Source organism: Vidua chalybeata, chromosome 2, assembly GCF_026979565.1.
Source record: "Vidua chalybeata isolate OUT-0048 chromosome 2, bVidCha1 merged haplotype, whole genome shotgun sequence".
NCBI classification, from domain to species: Eukaryota; Metazoa; Chordata; class Aves; order Passeriformes; family Viduidae; genus Vidua; species Vidua chalybeata.
In genome coordinates this window covers 24557370-24583657 of record NC_071531.1, presented here as the reverse complement: position 1 = coordinate 24583657, position 26288 = coordinate 24557370, and the positions used below count along the sequence as shown (strand labels likewise).

The 26288-nt window shown below is 42.3% G+C and overlaps 2 protein-coding genes across 15 annotated transcripts in view; one reads left to right on the top strand and one right to left on the bottom strand.

Annotated features, from left to right (window-relative positions):
• Positions 1–12565, top strand: part of CARS2 (cysteinyl-tRNA synthetase 2, mitochondrial) — a 43674-nt gene extending 31109 nt beyond the window's left edge. The window contains exons 11-16 of one of the 7 annotated variants that reach the window (XM_053934383.1): positions 273–359; positions 1229–1367; positions 3367–3490; positions 5411–5509; positions 8860–9120; positions 11860–12563. In XM_053934383.1, coding sequence (XP_053790358.1) covers positions 273–359; positions 1229–1367; positions 3367–3490; positions 5411–5509; positions 8860–9120; positions 11860–11934 — 785 coding nt within the window. In that variant the 3' untranslated portion in view covers positions 11935–12563. Of the gene's footprint in view, positions 1–272; positions 360–1228; positions 1368–3366; positions 3491–5396; positions 5510–8859; positions 9121–11859 lie in introns of those variants that run through there. The other 6 variants (XM_053934387.1, XM_053934389.1, XM_053934386.1 and 3 more) reach the window with 6 other exon arrangements.
• A 499-nt stretch (positions 12566–13064) lies between these two features.
• The window catches only part of NAXD (NAD(P)HX dehydratase), a 51106-nt gene continuing 37882 nt past the window's right edge, over positions 13065–26288 (bottom strand). For all 8 annotated transcript variants that reach the window (XM_053934670.1, XM_053934665.1, XM_053934667.1 and 5 more), the window contains 2 exons: positions 17799–17919; positions 13065–15321 (listed from right to left, as the gene is read on the bottom strand). In XM_053934670.1, the coding sequence (XP_053790645.1) occupies positions 15171–15321; positions 17799–17919 (272 nt within the window). In that variant the 3' untranslated portion in view covers positions 13065–15170. The remainder of the gene's footprint in view (positions 15322–17798; positions 17920–26288) is intronic.

Below are 26288 nucleotides of genomic sequence, written 5' to 3'. Positions count from 1 at the left end.
TGCTGAGGTCAGGTATACAACAGTGAAGCAATACTGCTCTGGCTATGGATGGCTCCTGTGTGATACTGGAGGAAGGAATGTATTCAAACTTAGGCCTGTCCTAGGTGGACACAACTTCCACTGAGGTCAGGTGAGCTCTCTTATGTAGGGTCCAAACACTTTTTTACAGAAAATTGCACATTCCTGTACAAAAAAAAAAAAAAAAAGCCTCTCACTGATAGCAATTCTCAGTAAAAGTGACAGAGAGTTAGTCTGGCACCTACACTTTGCAGGGTGCATGCAAGGCGAGAGGAGCCTGCTGAACTCCTGCCCGCAGGAGTGGACTCTGGAAGCTCCCAAAGTGGAATTGCCTTCCAAAGGTAGGGTTTCCCTGAATGCATTGGAGATGTTTGTGTGCATGGATACCTTGTTAGTGGTAGGGCTAATGTTACTGTGGCTGTTGGAAGAGAAGCTCTATAGGGTTCCTGTATAGCACATCTCATTGTAAAGTGGAGCTCAGCTGTGGATGCAAGGAATCATTTACCTTGAGGTTTTATCTTTCTTTCCAGTGGCCATAAGAAGCTTTGATATGTGTGAGTGTGATGAATACTACCCTAGACATGCCCTTATGAGTTTAAGCAATTTGTATTTTCTCTAAAAATAGCTTTCTCAAAGTGGTATGGTCAGTTTAGCTTTGATGTTGTGAGGGAAGTGTTCAGGAGCTAGACCACAAATTTTAGGTTCATTAAGATTTTAGATGTTGGTGAAGCAGCCCTTTAAACAGAGTCAGTGGTGAGGGTTAGACTTCTTTGGATGTCTCCAAATACAGATTGTGTCTACCTAAATTAGAATAGGCACAAAATTAGAGGTACATGTTGCCGTCACTAGAACACTTAGGAGTATATTAAATCCTAATGCTTTGGATTGATAACTTTGCAGAGAGATTCAATAATGGAAAAAACTAAAGTTATATAGTGATTGCTTCAGTAAACTTCTGGATTCAACTTTTTGAATCAGTTTGAGAAGTGCTCCAGTAGGTTATACTTTGTCATATATGGTGATTGTCTTTTATATTGATTTAATCCATCTGGTGTTCATGAAGAATGGAGCTTTTAATTAAATGTGCGATTAATTGTAAGAAGTTTGCTGTACAAATAATAACAAACTTCTCCTTTGTCTCCAAATACTGTTCCTACGTATGACAGACAACATTCTCTCCATCCTAATGCCTTGATTTCTTTTTTCTTAGCAGTAGAATTTAGTGAGGAGAGCATGGAAGATGCAAAGAACCTTCTTCAGGCAATCTCCTCATTTATTAGAGATGCAAATTCTTATATAAAAGGACAGCTGGTGTGTGACCCTGTTAGAGAAGGCATACTGTGGGAAAGGTAAGTGCACTTCCTGTGTCTTAAAAGATTGTGATTATGTGAGCAGTAGTTCTCTGACAGACTCAGAGGTTCAGTTTAAGAAGCAGGACAAGAAGGACTAAGCAGCAGTCCTCCCTCCAAGCCCAGAAAACAAGGGCAGGTTTTTAAAAAAAGTTCTCTTTCTAGCCAGCTGTTTTTTGCTCTTAGTCTGCTATACTCAGTTCATTGTGTTTTTAAGATCTGAGTTACTTATCTGGTGTGCCTGTCCTAACACAGGCGTCTTTGCCCCTCGTGAGCAGTGTAGGAGGCAAAGCTATGGCAGTTGTGAGGCTCCCCAGGTCGTAAGTAGAGCTGGGCAGTAGTGACTGGAGAAGAAAGAGGATGACTGGAGAGTGATACACCTTGGGTGTGTGAATTTGTAATCAAGCTGGCTGGCACTGGTGTGTGCAGCAGAGGAGAGAAGGGGCTACTGAGAGATTGGCCATGGGCAGGGATGTCACAGGGAAGGAAGCAATTAAAATTGTTGTGGCCCTGACAGTGGTAAGGAGAATCCTTTGGAGTCCATTATGAAAACCAGATTATCTTCAGGACTGAGGTGTGCTGTGTGTTGGGTGCAAAGATGAGAGCAGGAGCACGGAGTCAGGGTAGGAGGGGCATTGAGTGCCCTGAAGCAAGGTTAGTGCAGGCAGCTCTGGGCAACTCTGGTAGAATCAGAGGGGAGACAGTCTGTGCTGTAGAGGTGAGAGGCAGCTTCCATGTGGCTCAGGTACCTCACTGCTGGGGAAGCTTGTGGCTGCACTGACTGAGGGTTGCAAGGGCCACTGGAGTACAGTTACAGGAAAGTGAGTTGCATTAACTAGCTGTGGTATTTGGCATAAGCAAATCCTTCAGCAGGAGGCTGCAGGAGATCTGTTGGTGCAAGATAAAGCTGAGAGGTGTGAGGAAGTTGAAATGGATAATCAGTAGGGGATGCATGGGAGGGCACAACTTCTGTATTCCTAGGTGTAAAAACAACCAAAATGAAACAAAGCTCTTAACTATTGAAGTGTTAGATACTCAGTGGAGAGGGGTAAGCTTGCAGGGAAAAGTGTTGGGAGGAATGAATTAGAACAGCAGCCATCCAGTATCTGAGGGGAGGTAGGCATTCCAGGCAAAAAAAAATACAGAAACAGGCAAAATAAGGCTCAGGAGAGCCCCAGAGATGCTAGGACAGCTTGAGGTTCCCCTGCTCCTGGGACTTCTTTGAGAAATGGCATCCTTGGCCCAGCGCTGTCACGCTCTGGTTCGCCTGGCTGTGTATGGGAGCACGCTGCCAGCAGCTGTTTGTAGCTCCCCATTTATCCCTGCTGCTTTCCTCATCTCCCTCTCCAAGTGGCTGCAGCTGGTGGTGCTGGCTCTGTGGTGATCAGTGCTGGTTGCCCACTGGCTTTTGGCACTGTTACACGAATGGTCCCACTGGACCTTTCCATCTGGGCCATGGTGAGTGGAATCCCTTGGGATTGGGCTTTCCTGGGAAATGAGGAGGAAGTGCTTGGTTATGAGTTGGATCCTGACAAAAGGATTCTTGGCCAACCCCAGGACAGCTTTCTTGCCAGGCACTGGAGAGCTGCCTGTGATGTGCGTTTGGAAGAGAAACATGCTGTTAGCATGATTAATGGGCTGCTGGAAAAAAAAACAGAACTCAGTAAGATCTTTGATATGCTTAATATCAGTCTCATTTTCCATCTGTTTTTGAATGATTTAAGGCAAACTTTGATCTGTTGTTGTTGGCCCCTCTGATTAGCCATGTATATGTATTGAATGGATGTAACACTTAGGATTTTGACATGCATCAAATTTTTCCCTTCACAGCAGAAAGGTGTATTCTCCCTGATGAGTGCAGCACTGCCTATCACAGGACAGCTGGGAAGGAGATGGCAGTGTCCTTCCGATGACTCCTTCTGGCTGAATGGCTGATGAATTCAGCATACTGCTGGCATCTTGTTTGTCTTATCTTAAATGTTACCTTTTTTTCTTGAAGGCTAGCCAACACAAAAGTAACCGTGAAGGCTGCGTTTGCAGATGACTTTGACACCTCCAGGGCTGTTGCAGCAATTATGGACCTCATTCACCATGGCAACAGACAGCTTAAGGCTGTTACTAAGGTAACCCATTAGGATACAGAGATCAGAAAATGACAGCTGTCCACTGTCCTACTGCTTAATGCAGACAGATTAGTTTATTGTTCACATAAGAAACCAGCAGAAACAAAGCTCCATAAATTTTTGACCTTAATGGAGCCCATTTGTCCTGACCCTATCACAGGAATTGTGCACAGCTATTGTTTTGTGCTCTGTTGTGTCCAGAGGATGTTTCTTTCCTGCTGCCCTATGTTATTTATACCTAGGGCTTTTGAAAGGCCTGAAGCCGTTATGACATGCTGCTAATTTTAGTGCTGGTTCCGTGCTCTTACCTTGCTTCTTTGCTTAATAGCCATGCACAAAAATTAGGCTAAACGGGGAAGTGGTGGGGGGAGGTTGCTGCAGGGGCTTTGGCCAGCAGCCCCAGGTGCACTGGACCATCTTGGTGGCGAGTTCAGCATTGGGACTGAGTGGCTTCTGCTGTCGGCAGACTGTAACTGGCATCAGCAAATTAAGACCCTGTTAAGATCTCTCATGCTGACACAAAGAATCTGGTTAAGGACAAGACTTGAGCAATAAACACTGTCTGAAGCACCTCTGGGTTTTCCATTACCAACAGCTCCCTTTGTCACTCAAGGCGAGCACCTCACCCTTGTTGCTGTGCTCCTTGAGTACTGGTGTCATCATGTTTACTATGTGTAGTAAAAGAAATGTTGTGTACATGGTAATAACTGGTTTTAAGGGAGAATTAGCCTGTTGGTTTAGAAATCCTGCCTCACTCTGGTCCTATTTTGGCATTGGCTTTCAATTTTGTCCTTAGCCTTATCTTTACAAATGAGCGAATCTTTACAGATTAGCCTTAGCCTTATCTTTACAAATGATTTTTACAATCTGAGCGAATCTCTGACCTGAAACACTTTGCAGCAGGGATCTGTAATGGCATTGCCACTCCTAGATACAACTACCCCCATTTTGTCAGTCACTGCTTGCTCCCCCTGAATTCCTCCTGTCAGTTATTTTGTTGAGAATGGGATGGGATATTTGTGAGGCAGCTGACTCAGATTTCTGATTGATGTGGTGGAACTTTTCTGGGTACAACTCAGCTGTCTGGAGTGTTCCCTCTTTATTATGAGTGTAGTTTTTCTGCTTAAGAACTGTGAGTAAATCCACATAACTACTTATTCTTCTCTTTAGCCTTCCTGCTAAGCATTTCTCACCTTAGATGGCACACTCCTATTCCTTTCTCCCAGTGGCCTGCTCCAGCTCCTCCCAGTTCAGATCTTCCTATACATTTTAGATTGTAGCTTATCTCAGGCCCTAGTGATGATGTCAGATAAAATCCAGTATCAGCTGCTGATTTGCTTGTGCATGTCATCACTCTTACTTTTTAGGCAAGGGTTAGTCCCTTAAATTGCTCCTCAGTCTGTCATTTAATCCTTATTTTATTGCTGCTGCTGCTGCTGATTGCTGGTGCTACCAGCAATACAAAATGCCATACACTATCTCAAAGCGGTCTCCACATGGATCAAATCAATAAGATACTCAAAAGAATTTGTTTTTAATCTTTTATAAGTGCCCATGAATGTGGGATTTTGTTCTTTTTATTTTGTTTCCATACACACAGCCCTTTCATGCCCAGAAGTGCTATTTTTAGTTCTAATTTACTGCACACATGCAATGCATGGCAGCTTCTCTCTCGCATCTCTTCTTGCTGCACAGGCTGGTGATAAGCTCTTCCCTTCCCTTGTTTACTTAAATCCCTTCGCTTTGTGCTGTGAGGTGCTTTTGTATCTCTGTAAGATTGCTTGTCTGGCCAGGTGTTCCTGATGGAGGTAGATCTTTATAATTAGTAGTAGTTTTCCCTTGTGGACTAGGCTGCAAAGAGATGCTGGGTTCTGTAATATGTATTGACTGGGCAATCTCTTTTGAGTGTTTTCTAAACAGGATGCTGGATCTCCTAGAAGCTCTGTTGTGTATGGAAGCATTACTTCCTATATTGAAGGCTTTTTCAATGCCCTTGGGATGTCCTTTGGGGAAAGACAGGTAATGAAATATCTCTTCTATGTGTTTGAGGACATGGTAGCAGCCCCAGTGTTGTGTTTATCATAGAGTGCTTTCTGAAAGCATCAGATGTAACAAAGTTATTTATGGTTTTAGTAAATCTTTTTGCACTGCTTGCAGTTTCTCATGTGATGTTTTAGGAGAGTGTATGAGCAGGTGGAACAAAGTGTGGGCTTTTTAGTTCTTGGAGGTACTCCCATGTGACTTCTGCACCAATTTTGCTGTGGAAATGAAAGACTGATGAATGAAACAAGAAAAAGTTAGCATTGGAGGCCTTTAAATTGTCCTGTTATGTGTCTGGCTTTCCCCAGCTTTTCCTCTTCTTCCTGATGGTTGCATCCAGGTTGGCTTCTATAGCTGTGTGAGTATTTGCAGTTGTGATGGGTCCCACTCCTTGCAGAAAGCCAGGGGAGGGGCTGCTCTGCCTTGAGCCATGGAGGGTATATGGGGAGGGGAGGACAATGAGCTTACATAACTAGTTCTTGGAAAGATAGGAATGGGGAGAGGGAAAAAAGGAGAGAAAAGCTCAAAGCAAAGTACTGAATGGGAAAGAGAGTCATCAATAAGGAGGTGATATCCCAATGTATGGAAGCATTTTAAATGACACAAGGTGTTGGAGAAGAGTAGGCTGTTCTTTGCTCCTCTCCTGCTCAAATATGGAGCTGAATGCAGAGTAGTGGAAAACTTTTCTGTAGAGAAACTGTTCTGCAAAACAGAACAGTTATTTTGGGGAGGGGGAGAAGAGAGTTAGAAAATATAACATTATTCATCCTTTGAAAATCAGGCAATATAGTGGTAAATGCATTTATTTAGTTTGCCTCCATAGATTTTCTTACAAAAATTTTTTAAAAACAGTGTCTGGATGTGATTTGGCTCTCTGTTGCTCCTCACAGCCTGTAGTTTGCATGTTAATTTTTAGTGGCATACTAAACACTTACAATTTTTTGTTAGCTGGGTGGCAAAGTCACTCCTCCAGATTCTGGGCTGTCTGTATGCAGGCGTCTGCTGTACCTATATTTTTGCTGAAACAAGTATCTGAATGCTTTTCTTTGTTTTAGGCTGTGCTAGTCCCTTTCTCTGTGTGGCAGGAAGATCAGCAGAAGATGCTGGTCTGAGATAAGCAGGAAGAAAGGAGCAGCTCATCAGACTCCTCTCTGTTCCTCTGCTCTTTCAGTTTCCAGTAAACAAATCTGTCAGAATCTTCATCAGAAGGGTCCATGGGCTACCACAATTTAGTAAATAAAATAGTGTAGGGATTATTCCCTATCTCTGACACCAGCCAGAACAGCTCAGCATCCAGCCTTTCTTGCCTCTTAGCCAGGTAGCCCCAGGCATGCAGCCTGCCAGGAGCAGTCCCAGACCACAGTGGGTTCTCGCATGTGTGGGAGAGGGCTGCCTGGCCTGGACACTGCTGTGCTGACAGTGCAGAGGATACAGGCAGCGGTGTTTGGGCCTCCTCATTTGGATGTTTGCAAGTAGCCTGTGGGTCCATCTTGCTCCTGGGCTGGGATTCATCTCAGCTAATCAGCCTAATGTAGCTGCCTGTGCTTCTGAAGTCCTCAGCAGAGATGCTAAGGAATGTCTCATCTCAGTCTAGTGGGCGTATTACAATAAGAGAGCCAGTCTCTCTCTCTGCATTGGCAAGAGAAGATCCTATCCACAGGGAAGTAAGATTAATCCATCTGGAAAGGTGATCAGGGAAGACCATTGTGCATGTTTTAGAGCTGGGAAGCTTTTGCTCTCCAAAAGAGTACAAGAGTGTTGAGTGTATTGCAGGTGCATCTGTGGAATAAGCAAGGGCCAGAAATTTGAGATCAGTCCTGAGAGGCTGTTTTATGTGGCAGACTGGTTCATCTCCTAATGCTGCTCCTGCTTTTGAAGGCTTTCACTCCAGTAGGTGCCTGGTTTAAACTCTTTTCAGTGATGTTTGTAGAGGCATGTTTCTTGCTCCCATTATCGTGTGGCTTTCCCTTCTGTATTTAAGTATTTATCCTGCCACAGGTTACTATGGAGCATTTCTGGCACTTAGATTTATTACCTTTTTCAGTCTCATAAACTTTTTCTTTAGTATGGTTACATGTTTTGAAAGCTTGGGGAATTCACTGCATTTCACACTTCATCTTTGATAGCTTCCCCCCCACCTCCTCCTGCTCCTTTTTTTTTGTCTGTGGCCTCTGAAACTGTGCTCCTTTTGGTTTCCATCCTGCTGTTTGGTGACTAAGCCCAGTCCCTTCTGGCTTTAATTACTCAGCTGCTCTTCTGCTCCCAGATGATGTTGCTGCCAGGAGCTTTGCCTGTGGCCTTGGTGCGCTTTGTGCTCCCGCTCTCGTGTCTTAGTGATAAAACACCGCGGTGGGGTTCTCTTGTTCATTGGAGGTTTTTCCTTTTCCTCCCCCTTGGGAGTTTGCCTCTAATGAAAAACAGGGATGGTGTCTCTGCCAAGAGTGAGACCAGGAGCCTGGCTGTGCCAGTGCTGAGGAGTGGCCTTCCTCTTCAGCTAACTCCCAAGCTCCCGTCCTGGCAGCTGTTTGAGCAGGACTCTGTAGGAGTGAGTCTGTTCCTTTCCCGTGGCACTGACCAGCAAGACTCCTGCCAAGCCAGAGGAGGCCAAGGAAGCTTGGAAGTGGCTGAAGGGAGGAAGGGGCTCAGCTGCAGCCAGGACATATCCACACCCTGTGTACAGTTGCTGCTGTTTCCATCAGGGTTTTTTGAGTGGCTGAAGCTTTGGGTAAGGTGGATCAGATGAAAGTTCTGTGGATTTGGGCAGGGTTTCTGTAGATGAAAGGAGAAAGGATAGGATGGACTGGAGACTTAAAGCCAAAATACTTACTTTTCCTGGTTTGTGTTTCCTGAAGGAGGCCTGGAGCTCAAAGACAGAGAGTAAGAGGCTGATGTATTTTCTATCTTTGGACTTTACAGCCAAGGAGCTGTCTGAGCTGGTGGCTAGGCTTCCCTTGCTGTGTTGGATTCCTGTTGCCAGGCCTTTCTGACATTAACTTGTCAGATCCCTTCTTAAGCTATGCATGCTTCTGGCATCTCCGAGGTTACTGTGGTGAAGAGTTCCCCACTTGGGTTATGCAGTGTGTAGTGTTCATGTGAGAGCACTCTGCTCCAAGGTAAATTATTTCCTGTGGAGGAATATGCTGAATTGCTTCCAAGTGTGACTCCACTGTAACTTTTTGTCCCGCATTAGCGAGATGGTAACATTTTAATCCTACCAATATATGGAAGATGCACGACCAAGAGAGGTAATAAAGTCTCACATTGCTATGGAGATGGGGTTGATTTTTTTCATATCAGATGTCTGTAAAGCACTCTTGTTTGATTTCTAGGTGGCTCTGGGAGGAGACAAGTCTGCAGTGCTCTCCAGTGTCATTGAAGAGCTGGTGAGGTTCCGCTCGAAGGTCCGGCATTACGCGCTGGCTCTGCCGGAAACAGCTGACGCTGCGCCAGTGGAGGGTGCGGCGGGAGCCGAGGAACCCAAACAGGAGCAGAAGGAAAAGAGGAAGCAGTTAATGCAGGAGAGAAAGCCCCTCTTGGAGGCTTGTGACAGTCTGCGTGGAGACCTTGCTGCCTTTGGAATCCACATAAAGGTAGTGACAGTAACCCTCTTGTGAGACTCAGTCACTTTTTAAGACATCACATATTTTTGTCCTTCATTCCCCTTCAGCAGCTTGTGGTGTGGTGCCCTGCACCCTGTGTGACTGCAGTAGCAGGAGGTGGAAGTCAAGCCCTTGTCTGGCTATATTGCTGCCTTCTCCTCTGCTCCCCCTCAGCTTTGTGCCTTCATGCAAGCCACTGAAAATCTCATAATATTCAGAAATCCCTAAGTTTCCCAAGTTCAATCCAGAAGGAATGGTGTGCGTAATGTGTACAGCTTTAAAAAAGATGGCAAAGGAACTGGAAAGTAAACCGAGATGACATGTGAAAATAATGCCTTCCTTCTACCTACCCCACACTCCCCACCAAGAATAAGTCTTTATGAGAAAGCCTCTTCCATATTCAGCAGCTTCATTCCCAATTGTTCCTGAGCCACAGGGACTTTGCCCAATTCCTGTACCACTCCTCTCTCCATCCTGCTTTCTACTTTTAGCCTACACCAAATGCCAGTGTTCTTTTCCATTATCTCAATGGCATCTCTGGCTCGAGAGAAGACCCTCTATGGCATTACTGCCTTCTCCTGGTTCCAAGGACCTGCATTACTTCTTTGAAGTGCTGCTTCTTCCAGTTCCTCTTGGTCATTGCCCTTCTTGCCTCTGTTAGGCGAGGCTCCGTGTTGCTTCTTGACTGCAGAATAATCCTCCACATTCTCTCCCTCCATCCAGTTTATACTGTTCATTTTTCCTTTCCTTGGGAACTGATCTTGGCAAGTCTGGTTCCATAGTTTTACCAGTGGGAGGATGGAAAGCACAATGACATCAGGGAGTGACAGCACAGATCCGCTCCAGCTGCTGAGCGTGAGGGCTGTCATTTGTCAGCGCTCCTGTTAGAGCGGAGCGTGGTCGGCTCTCCCCTCTCTTGGATGACAGCGAGCAAAAACCGGGGTGAGGGCCAGAGCCTGGTGATGCTGCTGGTGGTGGTGAGCTGCAGCTGTGAAACGAAGGGGAAGCTGGAACATCTGCTTCCTTTAACTTGTTTGTAAATCCCCACTACACTCACCTGTCAAGCAAGTTTGCAAATCCAAACCATGCGCTGAGACAAAGTCTTGGAGAAGCAGCCTGCCTTTTCATCTATTGGAAAAATGCTGCAGCTCCACCTCCATCCTTTTGCAGATCAGTTTTGGTTTGTTTTTAAGGGGATTAAATTTGAAAACCCCACAAATTAGTCTGAGCCAGGATTCAAACCATTCCATTTATTTAAAAAAAATTTTAATAACCCGAAGCTCAGCATAATCTGCCCCAGACTAGATTGCTCCAGAAGACAAAGCAAAAATGGACTTAGAGCACACAGAGCAAACATCCGAAGCTGAACTCCTGCTTTTTTTGCTGATACTGTGGAAGTATCCGAAGGTGTGAAGTTAGCTTACACCTTGCTTTTACAGATCGCAGAGTCTGCAAACTGAGTAATGCAGCTCTGTAATTCCTCACACAGGCTCACCAAAGCACATGTGCAACAAGACACAGCCTACACAAAGCAGGACTCTCCCCACCCTCCTGCTCATCATGAGTCTGCCAGGCTGGGTCAGCTGATGCCAGAAATGCCTTGGTAAAACAGCACTAACAGGGGTCCTACTTGCCTAATAAGTGCTTGAGGAAGTTATATGAATTTCTCATTTCTGCCCAGCCCCTCATTTCCACAAAACGTTTGAGCCTCACACTGTGCATGCATTAATGCCAACACGCTGCACTCTGTCACGTGAGGCTCAAGCAAGCCAGCAACTTCTGAAGTCCATGTGCAGGTGGAAAAGCAGCGGAACAGATGAAGCAGACAAGCCTCAGCTCCATCCAGTGCGGACTGGGAACCCCCCTGGTTTGAGGCAGGGCAGGAAGGGGGTGGCTTGAACAGAAGCTTAACTTTCTTAAAAATCAGCTTTGTAGAAAGGGTAATTTCTCCTTCAGGTTCTAGCTTGTGATTTCCCTACTCTGGTTTCTTCTGTCAGGTTGCTCATTGCAAAGGATGTTGGCTGAAGTTTACATATCTTGCAACAGACTGATTTTAAAAATCCATGTGTATTTTCTTGTCATTGTGGCATGCTTGGAAGCTATGCTTCCAAGTGAAATGTAGTAACTGGGTATTTAGGCATCAAAAAGTTTTCATGTAAAAAAAGATTCAACAATTCCAGCTGCTTTCATGAGTCAGTGTTCATGGAACTTTGTCGTGTGTCAATGTTCAGGTTTACTTTTATTTTCAACCATTGCAGTCAAACAGCTGGTTCTAAATAGAATGTTCAGTTTAGCTGTAACATTGCCTTTCAAAAATATGACAGTATCACATTACAGATACTAAAATCAACTTCTGTCCTGAGTTCAGATCAAACATGTTCAGCAATATATTTGTATGTATTGAGATTTTTTTCAGGAACATGAGCCATTGAGACTTGAAAATACAATTTCATGAGTTGAGTGTAGCTACTCATGTGAGAGGCTGCACCCTGCTGTAGCATTCCATGCTGAAGAGGTGACATTTCTACTCTGTATTTCTTCCCTCTGAGCTAGGAAAAATTGTCTAGTTTTGTTTTACAACTCTGAGCATTATTAGTAGCAGTGGCATTCCTGTGAGATTGTATTGCTACCTCTTTTGCTGAACTGGATGAATAGCTTTGCTGAGTGAATCTTGGTTAAAAAACCTGTGATCCAGTTGGGCAGGACTGACCTGCTTACTTTATCTTACAGGACAGAGCTGCTGTTTCAACCTGGGAAATTGTGGAAGGAGGGCAGACAGAGAAGCACACTGAGAAAAAAAGCTGATCCTTCATCCTTGGACTTGTTTTTTATTTCAGCTACTTCAGCAACTGTTGTAAATACTAATTCTTTCAAAATAAAATCTGTTGAACAGAATGGCTAAAAATGATAGCATGTAATTTGAGCAAAACTGTTGGCACTAGTACTTGGTAAATAAATACAGGCCTTGCAGCACAGGTGGTGGAAGCATCCAGAATGCAAGGCAGTACAGGAGCAGCTGCACTGATTTAACACCATGAGGCATAGGTCTGTTCTACTGCAGGAACTGCCCCAGCCCAAAAGCTCTGTCATCTGCCCTCATCCCGTGTTGCTGACCTGACACAGAGTTTAAACATAGTGAAGGCAGAGGCAAGAACTTAGGCCTGTCTTTGAGGTGAAAACACTGTTTTATGTCTGTTGGGCTGACAATTCTGTTCCTCTCAGACATAGGAATGGCGGATACTTTCAACCTTGAAGTATTTCCTTATTGCAGTGGTGCTGCTTTGATCCTGTGAAACCTTTACATGTAATATGATGGTATCCAGTTACCTGTGAGGCTTGTTATCTTTTGTTTGCTTTTGCACAGAATACAAGGAGATTTCTCTAGCACTGGGAGTGTAGCACACTCAGGATCTCTCCAGAACTGGGAAGATAAAATTAGGATGTATATATATTAAGTATGTTTAGATTTAGATTATGTTCAGTTACCTTTTTGCTGGCCATGGCTGCTGTGGCTGTGGGCAGAGCCTCTCTTACACCTGAGGTGACTTGTGTTCTAGCACCTGTGTTGATACAGGGCTGGTACTCACCTGGTACCTGCACTTTCTTTAAATCAATTTACAAAAACATAAGAGCCAAGAACATGGGTTCATCTACAAAGCACTTGTGTGTTTTCAAAGTGTCTGTTCAAAAGGATAAAGGCTTTCTTTTATACTGTTGAGATGAAAATGTTCAGCTCTTTTTCTGCTCCCTTTCTCCATTATCTGTACTTCCAGAGAAGAGTGTGGTGTCTCTTCATTCAGCACTGGGGCACAGGTGACACAGCTGGTATTGTACATTTGCTCATGGCAATGTTGTTCTAGCAAAACAAGAGTGAATGGTGAGCAGCAGCTCAGCTGCTGTGTGAAATGGAATCAGCACACACCAAACAAACAAAATCCAGTCAATTTGCTATTATTTTTATTTCCTACCAAAAGAAACTGCTACATTTCCAGAATGTTTAAAAATTGTAACAATCCGTGTACATTAGTGAATAACAGAGTTACAACTTCTGTGTAGCTTTAAAACCAACAGGGCAAGTTGAAATCTGTACTGAGCTCTGTTAATTGATTCACTTTGCCTACACGTAATTTAGATTATAATACCACTGATGTTCTAATTACAAGAAAAAAAATCACTTATTTTAAAGGCAGTAGCTGTTTTAAAATCAGTTTTAACATTCTGATTTCTTTTAAAAGTAGTCAGGTTTCTCAAATACATTTAAGGGGGGTTAATAATAGCTTAAGTTTCCCCAAATATGCAGACAGTTTACAAAACTGCTTAAATTAAACACTAAAACCTCATTTCTTAAGAGTAGTTTGTGAACCCTCATAGAGCAACACAAGCAAACACTTAAAAACCTATTTTAAAAATAGGTAACTGGTTTAAAAAGAAAAATGCATCAGGGTGAGGTAGTAGTCACAGTGCATCCATAAATACCAACTCTAAGGGCTGAAGGGAAATGATTGGAGTAAGCTTTCTGATTCCAGGTGCTTTCTGCAGGCAGCTATTGGAAGGAATGAGAACAGTCTGACTGGTCTGTGAGACACTACATTCCAGCTGAGAGCACCACAGGGCTGGCTGTGCTGAACAGGTAACATCTACTGCAGTAACTGGATGTGTTACGTGCTTGTTCCGGCACTTTAATGAGCAGCAGCACTTGGAGCTGGATTGGAGGGTCAAAGGCAGCACCCATTTAAATATACTTTGCATGAACTTGCCTCCCTCTCCAATCAGGTTCAATCTCTACAAGCTTTGACTAAGTCTCCAAAAATTTAAGGAATGGTCCTGTGCAAAATCCTATGGAAGTTCTGCTTTACACCTAATGCTTGCCTGCTCTGCCAGTGCACCAGATCAGTGTGGCCCTGGCAGTGTCTGTCTGTCCTGCAAAGATCAAGTAAAAGCCTCTATACTTTTTGCTCTAAAAACTCCTGCTTTATGCAGTACTAAGGACTGCACCTGAAGCTCAAACACCGACGACCCTGTTTCTGTTCCTGCCTTCCACTTGTAGCACATGCTGCCTGCACTCTGCTGTGGAGATACAGGTACGAGCCGTGGGCTGCCTTTTGTTCCTTCAATCTGTATTCCCACTGGCTCATCGCTGTCCACCTACAGATCTGTGTGCTGGGCTGCTCTGAGCTCTAACCCAGCAGGCAACTGGAGTTTAGAAGCACTTCACTCTTCCATGATCACTGAGAGCTGAACCAGTTCTGCTGGGTATCACCGAGTTTCTTGCCCCACCTAGTACCTCTCCAAATGACAATTTCACAAATTCATTGTATTGAGTCAAGACCAGAAAAAGAATCAGAAACTTATTTCTTTTCCAGGTAAGCCTAATTATTGTTTAATGAATTTTACTGCCAAGATACCTATAGTGTATCTTTATTCTGCCAAGGGGGAACCTTTTAAATAAAAATAACAAGACATTGCAGGAAGGGATGCCTTGTCTAAATGAATGCTGCCTCTAGGACTGGCAATAGGAAAAGGCAACTAATTACATTCAAAATCTACAGCAACTCTCATGCATTCCCTTTCCAAAAAGGCTTACTTTTTGCTTCTTACTCTAATAGCACGGCAAAAAATGAAGTGCAATAGCTAATTCTAGACAGAGGGTCTAAGAATGACGAGTGATAACCTTGGTGAAATCCAAGAAATTCAGTTGAGCTGGTGGAAGAATTTTATCTAAATATCAAGTGCATTTTTTTTGCTGTTCACACTTTAGTTATTGCTCAATAACTATCAAAAAGAACAGAGGAATACTTTCAGTTTAGTTTTATTATATTATAACAGATCTGCAACTACAGCTTATTTCAGCCGAAACATTTTTGTATTCCAAACTCTTAAAAAATATCTACATTAATCATATTTTTCTATTCTTAAAAATAAAAAAATCTACCTAACATACCAATGCTGCTACAGCACTTGAAAAGGTTCGTTATGTAAATTCTACGGTACATGGAATTACTCTTGCAGTCATTGTTCTTTTCCTCTTTGCTGCTTTGGCTTCAGGTTTCAAAAAGTTTGTTAAAAGCTGTTCCAACTTCTGAAACCATGTCAGAGGCTGTCATTGAACGTCCGAATTTTTGAAACGCTTGGTGGTTAGACTGCCTTGTGAGAGAGCAAGCTCCAAATGCAGCCACTAGAAAGGGATTTTGACTGAAAGGAAAAAAACAAAAACCAACATTATAAAGAGAATCTGAACACTTCTGTGCAATCTAAGGTGTAAGGTGGTGGACATCATCTTTATACCCGTAAATGTTAGCATTGCCAGGAAGGCCTCTTAAGCAAACATGTTCTCAGATTCTTGCACTGCAGAGCCTTTGTCTGATTTTTTAAAATCAAATACTTCCCTACCCACGGCATAGCATGTGACTGAGTAAGAAACACCACCAGGGCCAAAGCACGTGAAAGGCCAAAAGGCTTAAAAAGTAGGGAAAGTGTTCTATGTCTAGTTTTACTGATATGAAGCTTCATGCTTTCTTTCAGAGGAAGACCAAAGGCTCACCTGACAGCCTTTCAACCCCCTTTCCTCTCCATTCTCTGGGTAACTCCATTTAGTTTTTGTCTTGCAGGGGTGGGGGAAGGTCATGGGGATGCACACAAGAGATGATTTCAGCAGGGCCATAGAGACTGCTCCAGCACCTTCATTAGATCAGCTTAAAAGGGGTACAGTGGCAAGTGAACACCACAACACAAGCTAAAGCACTGCTGTAATGCCTCCTACACACTTAGGAACTGCCCAAGAGTGTGTACCCAGACCCAGATCTGTAATGCTGAACCTCCCCTAGAGAAGCCAGCACAGTCCAGAGCCACCTCCACCAGAGCATCTTTTCATAGGCTGGGCCATGGGAGTCACTTCTGCTGCCTTAAAACAAAACAGCTGGAGAATACTTCAGCAGCCAGTGCTGCACTTCAGGTCTGGCAGATCAAAAACCTCACAAAGCTCAGCCTCAGCTGAACATTGCTGCCTGGAACACACTAAAGACATCCTGATGACTGCCAAGTGAGAGTTTTGTGAAGGATCCCAATGTAATACACAGACCAAGCAGGACATGACTTTACAATTAGGTGTTACCTAAGCAAAATTTCCATGTAGTCATCAAGGTGCAGGAGTATTTAAGCCACCTTGAGAGTTAATCCTGGATGCCCAAATACTGCTCTGAAACAAGAGCTCTGTACAGGCTCCTGGGCTCAAGGCACCTAAGCACCATACTCCAATCAGCATCCTCTCTACTCAAGTGAGGAATCCTACCCTACTGTACCACTAGCACACCTGAAAGCCAGCACAATCTGAGTGTTTGAAAACCTCTCTGTACAGACCCATTTTGAAATGCCAGAGCCAGGCACAAGCTGGAAGGACTGGCTGGACTGCCTGCAGTGCAGTCTCCAAGCGGATGCCCTGACTCACTGAACCCAAAAAGCTCCTCCTTTCCTGCAGCACATGAGGTAGGCAGGATTGGTACAGCAGGTGTCTGTGAAGGGTCACCTTAACACCACTGCAGGAGACAAAATGCATTGCTGATGCCAATTATACTTTTCCTTCATCTATAAAATAAAGGAGTTTCTGAGCAAGCTGTTTAAAAAAGCCACAGGAGCTCAAGTCAGGAGAGCCTGGAAAACACATGCTGTGCTTGCTAATCTGTCCAGCAATTTAATACTGCTGTGCTGTACCCCATGCAAAAATGAAGTCACTCTTAACGATCTAAAACAGAATTCCTCCTTTAGTGGCAGCTGCAAATTCAGATACCCAGAATGACAAAGGAAAGCAAGATTGTGTATGTTAGATTTCAGAATTTTGAAGCCTGAGGCACCTTGTGCAGTGCCCTTGTGGTAACACAAACACAGCCTGGATAACTCCCAGGGACATCTGTTACTGTGCATCTGCATGCAGCATCCCAAAGACTACAGGTCTCCACTCCTCAAGCTTCCACAGCTCCTGACTTACTGAGAAGAGGGACTGTAACTCCCTGACTGCTTACATTCCTTTCAATTTTATTTGAAGCTGCTGCTTTCACAGAAAGGCTCCATGACTATCTAAACCAGCTAGTTCAGCAGGAACTGATGTAATTTAACTAAAAAGCCGAAAGCCATCTGCATGGCTGCTTTACTTACAACCAAAGTGGACTGCCAGTTGGCCTTAAAAGAATTACTCTCTTTGAAACTGTATTTTATTTGCAAGTTTCAACACACCTGCCCCACTGGATTACTTAGCCACAATGCAGGAGGATTCACCAAAATAGAAAAAAACAAAGCCAAACATGTGTTTTGAATTACAGAGATGTTATTGCCAATGACTACCACTTATTTATCCTTTCTACTTTCTACATTGCCTACATTCAATTGTTTTGAAAACATGTACCTCATACATAAATGTCCTTATGAACAGATCCAGAGGCTCTTCTTCTGCCCCAGACTTGGGAGATATTAGATTACTGAAGGGCTTGTCTTACTAAAATTATTACTGTTGTGTAGACTGTTGTAGAACACCCTTATACTTTTTTAAAGCACTGGACAGATACTTTCTTACCAAAACCTCCGATTTCATTTGGAAATTTATGTAATAGCAGGTCTACGACAGTTGCCATAGGTGAACACAGACTCACAGTAATTAAGTTAATTATTAACATTCATACCCATTTGTTTTTTCAGCTCCAGCAACAAATGCCCAGTGTGCCAAGACTCCAAGAGAACCAGAAAGGAGGTCCCCCTGTCCACCACATCTCCGGCTGCTTCCTTCGTGACTGCACACAAGTACTGTGAACAGACAAAGCAAAACCACTCATGTGCTTTTATCCCTCTGTTTACAATGACAGCACTGCAGCTGCAAGGGTTACCCTCTGAGGCACACAGCAACTAACAGGTGAGAGACTTAACACAGGCAGCAGAATACACTGAAATACACTGTTCTTAAAAAAAAAATGCATTAACATTTTTAAAAATACTTTTCTCATTACCTTTTAATCCTTTGCATATAACATTACACAATATGCACACTTTTTCCACTTCACTCAGCCTGCACAGGTGAGTTTAGTTTTTCATGTGGTATCATGAGCCATCACCCCAAACTGGACCAGGTCCTTCCACAAAGCCATTGCACAAACATAACTCTTCAGTGTCTCTGACCTTCAGAGTTTGCCAACGTAAACCAACGTGTTTACAAAAAGCAAATGCAAAATAGAACTCAAATCTCAAATGTTCTACCATATCTATCACAAAAATATTTTATTGAAAAAGCCCTTTCCTTAGGCTTTGTAAAAAGTACATGCAAGACAGATTTATTTTTTCTGCCAATCGACAGTGTCCTCACCATCCGTGTATGTTTCTGTCAGCAATGTCACTGTGGACAGGCTGTGTCAGGATATCAGATGTTACATTTCTATTTTAAATATACAAAGGAGCTTGGTCAAACTGATCTCTTTGTGCAGCTTTAACTATGAGGAACACACAAACTACATTTAACTCCTTTGTTCTCCACTCTCAACAAGCCAAGCAGGAAGCCTGAAGGACATATAAGGCACATAAAAAGAAAACAGCATCAGTTCTGCTACCCTTGTCCAAACTGTCTTGTGGGTATGTACCTACCCTTAGCTTTTGTCTTGCTTGGCTCTGAAAAAAAAAAAAAAACAGAAGAAATTTCTTTTCCTCTCCTAGGAGGATGGAAGAGCTGGCAGAATCATGACTGGCCAAGTGTGATCCTTAGCATCTCCAGTCAGCTACTGCAGGATTCAGGATTGTGCACACAATCACTTGTGTGCTGCTGAGCATGCAAATATACAAGCAAAGGGTAAAGCAAGACCAGGCATTGCTTGGACAACAGCTCTTACCTCAAGCCTGGGCTCGGTTTCTCCAAGGAGTATAAACACAGCAGCCCAGGTGTTTTAGAGGAAGTACTGCCCATATTTTTAACATTTGAAAAAAAGTTTCTTTTTCAAACTAATGGAAAAAAATTGCACAAAACTGAAGGACTTGCAGACATATCTTCCTAAGTGGTAAAAAACTACATAATGCCAATAAACCCCTTCCAGTTTGTTACGTGCAACAGCAAAGAATTGTACTTCACTTCCATCTCCTAGTGATCCTTCCAGCACTAATTGTGGGGCTCATGAGGCCAGACAGTTGTGCATGTTTGCTGCCACTGAGAGGGCAAAGATTCATTAGTCACCACGAGCACAGCACACACCACTGCAGCCTTGCCAGCAGTTCATTTTCCCAATCACTCTTCTCCTCTTTCCCCTCCCCCTCTCAAATTAAGATTCTGGATGTGTTTCTCAGTGAGCAGTAGCTAATGTCAAATTTCACAAGTGTAATGCCCTTCTGAGTTAGCTATCTGAAGAAGGTATGCCCTTTTAGGTGGAGTGATTTATTCTTATTTTTATTTTAAATACAGTGCCTTGGAAAAATTACCTCTAATTCTACTACTTTGAAGATGCTATCTCACAGGATTTTCACTTTGAGGGCTTGAACTCCTGGCAGGAGGCAGGATGGAAATCCTCTGTTCAAAAGCTTTGGGGCCTTCTGACTGACAGCTGAGCACAAGCCCCTGCTTATTAGCTGTATGTCACCATCTGCCACTATTCTGTAGCCCCACAACCTTCCAGTCATTTTTGAGCTGTACAGGAAAGCAAGACCTCAAACTAGGCCAATTATAATACTCTGCTAAAAAAAAAAAAAGAAAAAAAAAAAAAGAAGAAAAAAGTGGTCTTTTGTTCATGGTTTTAAAAAGTAAGTCTCAAATATGTACAGACTACCTCACGGGCAGCAACAAAAGCAGACTTTTGTAATCTGCACACAGATGCTGGAAAACAAATCCTTGGAATACCTTCAAAGAAGCAGAACTAGAGGAAATTCACTTGAATGAGGAGGGAGATATAACACAATTCTTGTGCAGAGGCTCGGCTGATCAAAGAACATCTCAAAATAAAAGGATGATGAACATGATGACAGGCAATGGGAAAAGGATTTAAAAACACTTCTGAATTACAGCTATTATTAAGAGCTTTTAAAATATAAGAAGGGATCCCACAGTGGCATCAAGACAAACCAGCATGCTGTTGAATCAATATAGGATACTTTTCTCACCCTTCTCCTAGAACAGCTAAACAAAACTGCTGTCTTCATGCTCCCCCAGTGCAACATCCCCCACTGGATGTCTGAGCCCCGCTGTGAAGACAGTTCCAGCAGCTCTTTTGGGACCATGGGGGTGATGTCTTTACATTGAACTGAGCAGTCACAACCAGTGTCAGTGTTGATAGCTGGACATGGCTGAATAGCCAGCTATGATGCCAAGAAGGTGGGCAGCTCCATTCCCTGGAAACATGCACAATGCTCTGTTTACGTGAGGATGAAGCTGGTTTTGATGTGCTGTTCAGTGAGCCTGTTGCACGTTCAACTAGAGAAGGGCATGTACATCAGCAAACATAGAAAATATGGTTCTTGGAAGAACTGAGGAGACCAAGATGACTGGATGTGGGACAACAAGGAAACTACAAAGACTGAAATTACCACAGTGTGTCAATTTTGAAAAGGCAGCAGCCACTTAAGGTCAATTAGTTTGACACCAGTGTGGATGGTGCAACCAAATCTGATGTCATTATTTCTCAGGGTAATGAAACAAAGAAAACCCACCTCAGTATAAGTAGCAGAGAGTTTTTAATGAAAACTGATTTATACCAAGTAGCTCTCAGGGAAAAAAAATACCCAACTCCCTAGCACTTATCTGTGCAGCACACATATACTATCAGAAGAAAAGACTAGATGAAATAAAAATGCCATCACTGAAGAAATGCCTGCAAGGAGATCTGCTGGAGTCAGAACAGCCACAGTCCTATTCAACAGTTTCAACACAGTCTCAGCAAGTAAACATCATATAAATACTGCCAGAGCTTTAGGCAGTATTTAGCAAATACAACACGTCCCTCACATATAATCACACAGATTTCTTGTCTACCTAAATCCATGGGAATAATTTGTACTGAAGTGAGTGCAACAGAAACAAAAAATTGAAGGCTGTCATACTAACAGAATATTGAAAAGTAGAAATTCAAGAGTTTTAGGCTTCAAACAATTAAAAACTCTGCCCCAGACTTTCTGGGTAACTATGGCCAAGTAATTTAGTAGGTCTATGTTTAATATATTTCAGGTCATAAGATACCGTCAAGAAATGCTGAAAAGGGAATGATGGTAAGATGCACATCAATATTTGTGAAAGCATTCAGATCATGGTGTCACACCTAGCTGTATCATTGCCAAGTTTTAAGCTGAAAGAACTCCCAGACCAAATTTTGCAGCTGCCAAAAGTCCAGAATTACCTATTTATGGGTATTGTATACCTATAGGTACCTATTGTGAACCTACTGTATACCTATGGGTATTGTATGCTTAATTAAAAAAACCAAAACACAACAGTCTGTTATTGTAATTGAAAATAGCTGTCCTCTCTTTGAAGAAAAAAAAAGTCAGAATGCAGTTTTGCTGACAACTGCAACTTTTTTGCAAACAACTCTGTTGTTTGCTTTACAACAACAAAGCACTATAAGTTAACTGGGAAGCACAGATTTTGATATGATGGCTGTATGCAGGCAGCACCATTTACAATGGTGTAAATTGTAGATACATCACAGTTAGAAAACCAAATTTTTCTCACTACAAAAGCTAGCGTGTGTCTGCTTGTTCCTGATTCACCATGTTCATGCAATAGTGAAAAAAGGAAATGAATCTCTGGGGTGTTTTTTACTTTTCCATTTAGAGCACAGCATGTGAAATATGGGATAGTTTAGGTGTTCTGATGATGGTCAAGAGGCCAAAGAGCCTATATGAAATATCACATTTATTGAGACAGCAGACTGAAAGACTGGAGATTTAAATTTAACTCCTGAATCTCAGACATCCTGAACAAATTCCTTGCACTTGTTTTCCTCTTACAGAGGAGGAATATTACACTCATCCTGATGTGGTCAGGAATCCATGTATGAAACATGACCACTCTAACTTCTGATCCAACTGGATCAATCAGCTAACAGCCACCCCACACAACAAACACACTCCAGTTTAATTAAAAGGCTTAAGATTTCCATTTTGTATGCAAATAATGTAGCTACCAAGGATCATTTTGCCCCACCAATGCAAGATTTAGACCATTATCAGATTTTTAGTAAAATCTCTTACCAATATACATCTCTGACCTAGCACATATTTATACTAGTAAGAAATGTATCTTTTTCCTTTTGCAAGTTAGTTCACAAAAGCACATAGCTGGAGATCATGGATTCCCAGGAATATGTCCCAGAGTGCATACAGACAGGGAAACCATGTTTAATGACTCTGGCTGGAGAAACAACTCAACTGATGTGGAAAATGTAAGTTGGCTTTTATATAAAGGGTGCTTATACTTTTTTATTCCCTAATCACACTTTTAAAACTTAGATAAGTCCTTGAGTGTGAGATAGAGCAGTCAATCTGAGATGAAAATGACCCACATTTTCCATTAGTTTTGTTGGATAGGCACAGGAGCCACGGGCCAGGTGAACAGTGCCAGGGAGAAGCTGGCTGGGCTGCCTGTGCAGAGACAGCACAGTGGCACCAGGGACAGGAACACATCACCTCCCCATTTTGCTCATTCTGCAGAAGCAGGACTGGAGACAAAGGTGCTGCTTCTCAGTTATAAATCTGGGTGAGATTTGCTCTGCAGCTGTGAGTGAGCCAGGCAGTGACAAGCACTGATTAGCTTCCTTTCCATCTGTGTGGGGAGATGAATGCCTGGAATTAGAAGCACTACTTGGGGACCTATGGCAAGAGTTGGCTTTTTACCCCATAGCCAGTACTCAGGATTCTGCCTCGCATGCTTCCTTGCTTCTTTTGACCATAGGTGCAGCTGAGCAACTGCAGAGAAACCAAATTTGGCTACTGGTTCCAGGTAGAAATAGTCCCAGGTAGTAGCAGGATGGTTCCCATAGAGCCTGCCTTTTGGAAGGGAGGAGGGTCAAACACAGAAAAACTCACTATAATGTTTAAAAACCAAAATCCAAATACTCTAATTCAAGGACCTAACCAAATTTTAAACATGTTAGGAACTAGGGTTGGTATAACCACACTTTATTATTGACCAGTTCTCCAAAGAATAATAAAAAGATAACCTTAGAGAGCTGTGCCATAGTGAATAAAAGCTGACTTACCTTTTACCCATAGGCTGAGTACTCATTCCTACCCTGGTCAGTGATGGCACTGATATCACCTACCAAGAGCATGGTGAAGCTCATCTTTGTAGAGCAGGGAATCAACAACTGTAGACCAAGCTATAATGTGAAATTCCAAAAGGAAAGAGAAAAAGAGTATATAAAACTTAATTTAAAACCTCAGTGATTATGTTCACAGGCCAGTTGGCAGCTCACTACTGAAATGGAGACAAATTTTAGAAAAACCTCCTTTATACTGGAGGGCTGCTAATGCTTTCACAGAGGCCAGTATGTGACTTTGAGGCCATAAGGAATCACCTGCACCATCTAGTCTGATCTGTGAAAAAAACTTTAGAGGTATCCAGACACTTCCAAGTTTGTGAATCTAGCAAGGTTTTGGGTATGTGGCTGTACTACTTAATTTGTCTAAATCTTACTTTGAATTTCTTAAACTTCAGTTTCCAATCAGAATTTATCGAGCCTCTCTAGGTAGATTATAAAGCTTTTTGCTGAGAGTAATTTTTCAGCAATACCTGACACCAAATCAACTGGTAACCCTTTCTGTCTTCAGGTAGCAGAAGTAAACTGTCTACTGCATCTCCTACAGACTTTTATGAATAAAAGTACTGTGAAAATAACCACTACAATCACTCTAAGCTATAAAGCATTCACAAACCCAATCTTTCCTACTGCAAAATCTGCCATCTTCAAAAAGCCTTCCTTCCTCCACAATTAAGCATAAAACACTAAAGCTACACGGTTAAGTTTACAGTGTCTCAATTTCTGGTTTTCCTGGAGAGCATTGAGACTTACTTTTCTCTCTCTCTTTTTTTTTTTTTTTTTTCTTTTTTTTTTTTTTTTTTTTTTTCCCCTGGAAAGCTCACATGCAGTATTTTCCCAAAGGAGAAAGTTTAAAAGTAATATATGCAGACTACAGTGTCAGTATGCTCAACACAGGAGGTCAAGCAGGAAATGCCTAATAGGTAGGGCTTAAGCACTACAAATGGATGATGACATGACAAATAAAAGGCAAGAGGAGTACACAGATCTTTTCATAATGTTTGATTGTGCTCAGAGGACATTGGCCCGATCCAATAACCTTGGATTTCCCTGATGTATTTAGTCTTAGCTAAAAAAAATGACATCAGATCAAAAGAAGAGACAGATGAAAAACAAGAGCAAAAAAACCTGAAGAATTCAAGGTCAGTGACAGAACAACATATTCCATGTTTGGCACAGAGCACACAGTAGAATCTCCTTTCTCAATGTAATTTTGCATTTGAGAAGCTTTTAAAAAATGACTAGCAGATCAGACCCAAAGAACATTGTTGTTAAAAGGAAGGTGAAGTCTGTAGTTTCTGCAATATTCTCAAGAACCTTCTTCAAAGTCATGCAAACTCTAAAAACAGTTCTTAGACATTATAACCTGCTTTCTTAGCTCAGCAATGCTGCCTGTAATGTCTGTAATCCAACAAAGCACCAGTGATAGCACCAAGGTAAGAACAAGAACGCAGCCTACAGCTGGACATCAATCAACTGCTATAAAGGCACAGAACTGTTTTTATTTCAGAAACAAAAGCCACTTTACTAGTAGAAGAAAATACCAGAACACAACAGAGACAAATAACAAGGTGGGGAAAAAAAATAAAACCAATAAAAAACCCCAAAAGCACACAAGACATACGTGGACTTGTGCCACATATGAACATTCAAAATTGAACCTGGAAAGAACTTCACTTGTTTCCTGTTTTTTTTCAATCCTGCATGACAAGAGACATTGGAGACCTGTCCTGTCTCTCCAGCAGGTGTGGGGATATATGTATCTCAAGAATAACAGTTCAAAAGAAAAACAGACATACACTAGATAATGTACTCCATCTAAAGTGCTCACCCAGTCTTCCCAACGTTCATTTAAAAAGCAATAATCCTGTATAAAAAGAATATTGTTGACATAAAAGCAGAGGAAGAAGACAACTACAATGCTCTAAAGCTCTCTAGCTGGCATAAACTAGAGTCAAGACATTTTATCCTCCATCAGAGTTCATCCACCCTTTAAGCTTGTCTGACTGTCCACAGTTATAAATCAGGTCTGCTGTGGGTGCAAATATGACAGCAGACTTCCTGTGGGGAAACCTGGGTACTGTGTGAGGAGGGTCCTTTCCCACACAGATGTAACCACATTGCTTCCAGGTCCCACTTGTTGCACAGTCTGCTACAGTATCTGCACTAACGGGGTATTTGGAAGGTGGCTCTGCACAAACCAGTTGCCATATTACATCTGCTTTTCTGTTATAAAAGATTTCCATGGCTCCCAGCAATGCAAAATTGACTGTATATACAAAACAGTTCTGAAGCAGCATAAACATTTATCAGAGATCAGCATTTAAAGTAATTAAAAGCAGAGCTGCTGCTTATTATGTATGTGAAATAAGACCATGCAGGCAAAATGTGATGAAGGCACTCGTGAAGTAATTTTATACCGATCACAGTACATGATCAGTATAAAAAGCATCAAACAAGCAGCTAATTTTATTAAGCATATTTTAAACCATATTGGTATGCTGTTGTAATGGCAATCTAGAGTTAATTTTTTAATTTGTCAGGGCTGCTGTAAAGTTATATATGTACATGCTAATGGGCAGCATCAAGGAACTGAGCAGGTCATGAGCTTTAGGACATTTTCACTTCTCACACACACTGATACATCCTAAACTAACAGTATCATTTTCTATCAATTTAACAATGACAGCTGCACTTATATAAACCATCTAAGCAAAGAACTTTCAAACAGTTCACAAAGATTAAATAATTAATTTCTCAATACCCATGTAAGGTAAATGCGAAATAAAATCATCAACTTTTTTCAGCAAATAAATTTAGTTGCACTCTTAAAATATTAATTCACACAAATCATCTGAAGGTGATCTGCAAAGGCAGCAATCCCTCTAATCT